Genomic DNA, 6,269 nt, shown 5'->3' with positions numbered 1-6,269 from the left:
TCAATTAAAAACAGTGGGAATTTTATTTATTTATTTATGATATTATTGATTGTTCTACAAAGGCTCGAAGTAATTAGACCCATGCAGAGTGCAATATAAATATATGTATTACAATAGAGTAGTATATAGTTATGGATAGCAGGGTCGGGTTGGGGACAACATTAAAATCACACACGTGTAGAACAGGTTGGCCGAGGCGGATGCCGAGCCGCCTGGGCTGCCGATGCCGGCGCCACCACTTGATTAATGTTACTTGATTTGATTTCTAATTTTGATTAATCATCCAAGCTATATATATATATATATATATATTAGAACTGCCACTTTTTCAAGTTGATTAAATTTGAAAACAATGGGCTATATTATAATAACACCATGGTCCATGAAAATAAATAAATAAATAAATAAATAAAAATAATTAATTCTTTGAATTAGTGCGGGGAGGTCTGGGTCCCCAACCCCAATATACCAACACATCCGAAGCTCAAATCAAATCCATCTTCCTTTGTATCTTTTCTAGCAACTTTGGTCTCGTTCTTCAATTACCAATTTACCACCTATACTAGACATAGCTTAGGTGCATTTCAGTTTCATCATGTAACAACTGAGAAGAAACCAAGTCCCCACGTGAGCACTGTCCAACAAAACCTTGTTCCGGAAAATTGTCATTGCCCAAAAAATATTTATGTAAACCAAACATTGAGTAACCTAATTTTCTTGCAGATGCTCTTGCTGATATGGGATATAACAAGCTTTACCCGGCTAACTTTATGGATCTCTTTAACCTATCCTTGCTTGTAATTTAATTTTATACGGTCTTCATTAATGGGAGTGGGAGAGGCGGATGACAGTCAAATCCTTGTTATAAGTATGGGGAGGCTTTGGCTACCCTTAGTAATAAGAGTATGTGATATTTTTAGAAATGTTAAAAACGCTTTCAAATAATTAAAAGCGTTTATGACATCGTTTGATAGTAAAATTTATAAGTGTTCATGGATTATAACTAGATGCATATGCTTCTTCAATTTGTTTTCCAAAAAGGTGTTGAAAAAAAATTTAGACATACTTCTAATAAAAGTATTCTCAAACGAGTCCTAAGAACTCCGATTATATGGATAAATCAAGTTGGAAATTTTTCCATCCAAGCCCAACTCATACTTTTTCTATATATACATGCTCAAAAGTCGGGTCAAGTCGACCCCATCCAAATTTCACCCTTGCATTCATATCATTAACATATATGTGTAACTCATCTTCTAAAATGGAAATACCTAATGTTATTATGGCCAGAAAAATATTACAACATTTCCTTGTATTATGTAGATGTGAGCCCATTCAGACCAAAAATGAAAATGTAGATGTGAGCCCAAGGTTTTTAGATGTTATGGGCTTTCTGAGCCCCTGGTAGACGTGTCGAAAACCCAAGTGAAAATGAAGGACAACGCAACAAGACATGAAAGAAAAGCGCAACTCCAGTTGGAGCCACTGTAACTGTTGAACCGCTTCCTTCTCTCCTTCACTTCTTGCTTTAGACTCGCTACTTTTCTCTCTCTCTCTCTCTCTCTCTCTCTCTGCACTCTGAAAATATTAGCCAAAATGATAAGTATGCCACATTCACTCTCATTCACATTTTCACCCATGTCTTTATGCTATTTGCGTCTCTTTCTTGCTTCACTTAATTTCATGGTTCTAAGTTTGCCCATTTGAGAAGATCACCACCTCAACAGATGGCTTGCATGAAGCTGGGAGCTAAGTCTGAAGCTTTTCATCGGGAAGGCCAAACTTGGTAAGGCCTTTATACTTTGATCAACAAACAAAATGGATGCAACTGATGAGCTAGAGATAGCCCACATGGTGTTTGTTAATTTACTTAATGAAATCGATTAAAAGCAATGTGGTCTCAGTCTTTACTCTGTTGGTTTTAGTATTTCAGTAATGTAGAAGCAGCAAGAAAGCAGGGCCCTTTGTTTATATATATGTCTGATAAGTGATAGCTTAGGCCCATTGCTACAAAATGCTTAAATAACCATGATGTCCTGCCTAGGCTACAAGGTTGACAACAGAAATTAGCTAGTGGTGCTAAAGAGAATATGAGGTTTTTTGCAATCTTTTGATGCTATATTAGAAGATTTTAGCTTTTACTTATATGGATCCGATTTGTGTTTTTCTTTCAGGCTTTGCACAACTGGGCTCCCAAGCGATGTTATAATTCAAGTTGGGGAAATGTCTTTCCACCTCCACAAGGTGCATTTTTGTTTGATATGTCTTGACAGTTGAATGCGTGTTTTCTGAGAATAGGGGCATCTTTGTTTTCAATTTAACCTCCACATGGTACATTTTGTTTGAATCTTGAAATAGATTATATTGTTTGCATTTGTAAGTGTGTGCGGGCTGAGAATATATTGTTTTCAATTTCATCTTTGCTTTCGATTTCGGAGTGCTCTATGTACACTTTTTCTAATTTGCTTATTGATTAAACTCTTATTGGCATCAAGCTATGCTCTCATTTTCTTGTCCCCTTCTTCGTTATTGCTGTAGTTTCCCTTGCTTTCTAAAAGTGGACTATTAGAGAGGCTTATTGAAGAGTGTTCTGGTGAGGAAGGATCTGCTTGTTCCTTGCAACTTCATGGCATTCCTGGGGGCGCTAAAGCATTTGAGCTTGTGACCAAATTTTGCTATGGTGTTAAAATAGAACTGACTGCTTTGAATGTAGTCATCCTTAGATGTGCAGCAGAATACCTCCAAATGACTGAAGATTATGAACAAGGAAATCTCATTGCACAAGCAGAGGTTTTTCTTTCTGAAGTCTTCAGCAATTGGAGAGACTCCATAGTAGCTCTCGAAACATGTGAAGAAGTTCAACGATATGCTGAAGATCTCCACATTGCTTCAAGATGCATTGATTCCTTGGCCATGAAAGCTTGTGCAGACCCAAAGTTATTCAGTTGGCCTATAGTAGGAGGAAATGACGACATGAAGAACCCAACAGCCACTATCTTATGGAATGGAATAGTTTCTGATGACGCTAAGCCACAATCTTCCTCTGATGATTGGTGGTATGAAGATGCTTCCTTACTTAGCTTATCTCTCTATAAACGATTGATTCAAGCGGTTGAATCGAAAGGAATGAGGCCTGAGAGTATTGCTGCTTCTCTCATATTCTATGCTAGAAAGTATCTCCCCTTAATGAATAGGCAATCAAGCTTTAACGACACAAATTATGTAAACTCAGGCACAACCATTTCTAACATTTCTGAGGCAGACCAGAGGGCTCTACTTGAAGAAATTGTGGGGTTACTTCCTCATCAGAAAGGAGTCACATCCTCAAAGTTTCTGCTTAGGCTGCTACGAACTGCTATGATCTTACATGCAAGTCCATCATGTAGAGAAAATTTGGAGAAAAGGGTAGGTGCTCAGTTGGACCAAGCTGTGCTCGTAGATCTTCTCATACCAAATATGGGTTATTCAGTGGAGACTCTTTATGACATAGACTGCATTCAGAGGATTCTTGATCATTTCATCTCAATAAACCAGGCTTCACTTGCATCAACTTCCCCGTGCATAATTGAGGAGGGGCAATTGATGAGTGGCACTGATCCACTGACACCTATTACTATGGTAGCCAATCTGGTGGATGGATATCTTGCTGAGGTAGCGCCAGATGTCAATTTGAAGTTACCAAAATTTCAGGCACTTGCTGCTCTCATCCCTGAATATGCCAGGCCACTGGATGATGGCATATATCATGCAATTGATGTTTTCTTGAAGGTAAAGCAAACTTAAGTGCATGGCTTATGAACTTACTATATTCATGATATAATGATATTTAGTTTAACCTTTCTTAATGTGAATGGATTCTTTGTTGCTGAAGTTTGACAGATACTTAGACTAGCATTCTGTCAATAGCATTGTAATCTAAAATTTTACAATTTTTTGGGTCCTAATATGCCCAACTAAGACAGCACTAATAATGTGTTGCTAAAACATGCATGCTAATAACATTGCATTTTTCACAACTTCAGGCACATCCTTGGCTTACAGATTCTGAAAGGGAGCAACTCTGCCGACTCATGAACTGCCAGAAGCTCTCACTGGAAGCTAGCACCCATGCAGCTCAGAATGAGAGGTTACCTCTTCGAGTAATTGTTCAAGTCCTCTTCTTTGAACAGCTTCGACTCCGTACATCGATTTCTGGATGGTTTTTTGTTGACAATCTTGAGAACTCACAGAACCCCAGTGGAAACCTTGGCCTCCCTACCAAAAATGATGTCTCTGGTCAAGTGGAACCTGCACAAGACCGGGCCGTAGGTGTTGATCATCATGACATGAGGGAACGTGTTTTAGAGCTTCAAAAGGAGTGTTCAAACATGAAAAAGGAGCTGCAGAAGCTGGTGAAGACCAAGAGAAGTTGGAGCATCCTTCCCAAAAGGCTAGGTTTTAGAAAAAAATGGGAGCCTTGTAGTCCAAAAGAATCAAAGCCCTCGGATAGGATGGCACCAGCACCAGCACCAGCACCAGCACCATGTTGCAATGGGCAACAAAATCATGATAACAGCTAGTGAAGTGGCTCATTCAACTTCAAAGCCACAAAATCTTTGTATTTAGGTTAAATTAATTCTTGGATTCACAGTTTCTAATTCTTTTGCATGTGTGTCAACTGGATTAAGTGATGTATTGTCTAGAAGATAGGCTTTAATTCAATTTATTTACACCTTGAGCTCTTATTCCCACCTTAACTCAAAATGCCAGTGATGATCAAAGTGTTTGTTCTCAAAGAATCAACAGAAACTGTCCCTAAATATTAAAAGTAAACTCAGAACACTGGAAAGGGTGGGACTGAGTTGTCCTTTTCATTTGCAGTGTACATTTTTTGTTGTGGTAGGGTTTTTGTTTTTGTTTGTTTTTTTTTGTAATAATCTAGGAGGGGACATTCGAATTGGGATGTCTTTTAATGTTGAGAAGCTAATTGACGTAGAACAGATGGCTGAGGCGATAGAAGAAGAGTTGGAACGTCACGCGCACAAAGGCAAAACTGGCAAGGTGCAAGTATGGGCCCCAAGCTTCGATATGGGACCATGATCCACCGTTTCGATGGGCATGGCACCACAAGTAAAACTCATCGTTTTGCCATAATGATGAGCTTTTTCGGGTGTTCGAGATCATTCAGAGGCCCAAACGGGCCTTTTAATATTTTCCAATTTTTAGAAACTTTTGTTAATTTCTCTTTTAATTCCCTTTTTGTTTCCTAGGGTTTTTAGGAGTATTTAAACAAACTATAGCTCGTGACTAGGGCATTATGTTATCATTCTGAATTCAATAAACAAGAGGTTTTCTCATATCTAGTGGATTTCAGGCTTGATTCTTTTAGGTTAATCCTAACAATTACTTTACCAATAGCTAGTTGATATTTTTACCGCGAAAGTTAAGTTCGGCATATATGAACATAATAAATCACACGTACATACCGTGTCAAGACAACTCGGCACACATGGCATGTCCCACAGCATGACACGATTTGCACCTATATACTTTGCCAGACCTTTAGAAATCGAATCTCATGATGCATTAGTCAAGAATTGGTGTCATAGATGGAATTTCCTTGAAATTTGCCGTACATGTCGACCTAACTTGCTCAGAGAAACTTTCTGAGAGAGTGAACACTTCTTTCCCTCTTTTTCAATAAATTTTTGGACGTTTTAACAAAACAAATCATAAGGGTTTTAATCAACAACAGATAGGACTGCCAGGATTTCGTCTTCTTATCTCCAATGTTTCAACATCATTTTGATTAAATTTTTCTTTATAGCTTTCACATTGTGTTAAGTTTGAAACCAGTATCAACCTCAAAAAAAACCTTCAAAAATTGACTCATGAAAGCACTTCCAAATTGTACACAGTTATGCCACAGGCCCTTTAGAAGAAAAACTGGGTCCTAAATGCCCCAAAGGCTTTGGCCTTTTACTTTTCCACGTTCATAACATGTGGCCCTCCATAGGCCATACGTCACAAGTCATTGTCCCATTTGTCGGGCAGCAAAGGGCACGCCCTTTTTTCTCAAGATTGGCCCCCTCTCTTCTTCCCATCAACATTACTTGACTCAAAACACCTCTGGTTTGTTGGCCATAGCTGATAGCGCCTAACCTTAACAGAAAAGCATTACTTGAAAAGATGGGTTTTATATGTCTGCAACAAAACTTGATACCCCCCCTCCCTGCTTTCCTGGTTAAGGACACTTACCTTGTTCTAATGGGACCATTTGGTTCTGTGTT

The 6,269-nt window shown here is 38.6% G+C and overlaps 1 protein-coding gene across 1 annotated transcript; it reads left to right on the top strand.

The window, feature by feature from the left end:
• The first annotated feature begins 1,523 nt into the window (after positions 1-1,523).
• Positions 1,524-4,717, top strand: LOC103342138 (Phototropic-responsive NPH3 family protein). Its single transcript, XM_008245724.2, has 4 exons — positions 1,524-1,786; positions 2,175-2,244; positions 2,539-3,768; positions 4,023-4,717. Exons 1-4 carry the CDS (start codon positions 1,728-1,730, stop codon positions 4,557-4,559), a joined length of 1,896 nt encoding a protein of 631 aa, XP_008243946.2. The 5' UTR covers positions 1,524-1,727; the 3' UTR covers positions 4,560-4,717.
• Positions 4,718-6,269: the final 1,552 nt, after the last annotated feature.

The sequence above is a fragment of the Prunus mume genome, linkage group LG1, assembly GCF_029339155.1.
Source record: "Prunus mume cultivar Tortuosa linkage group LG1, ASM2933915v1, whole genome shotgun sequence".
In the NCBI taxonomy this organism is placed as follows: Eukaryota; Viridiplantae; Streptophyta; class Magnoliopsida; order Rosales; family Rosaceae; genus Prunus; species Prunus mume.
The sequence above is the reverse complement of the archived record's forward strand: the minus strand, read 5'-3'. Positions and strand labels throughout refer to the sequence as shown.

Excerpts from the sequence above, each read along its gene's own strand:
- LOC103342138 (XM_008245724.2), top strand. The coding sequence starts at position 1,728 with ATGGCTTGCATGAAGCTGGGAGCTAAGTCTGAAGCTTTTCATCGGGAA. Across the intron at positions 2,245-2,538 it reads TGTCTTTCCACCTCCACAAG|TTTCCCTTGCTTTCTAAAAG; the intron begins GTGCATTTTTGT and ends TTATTGCTGTAG. Across the intron at positions 3,769-4,022 it reads CAATTGATGTTTTCTTGAAG|GCACATCCTTGGCTTACAGA; the intron begins GTAAAGCAAACT and ends TCACAACTTCAG.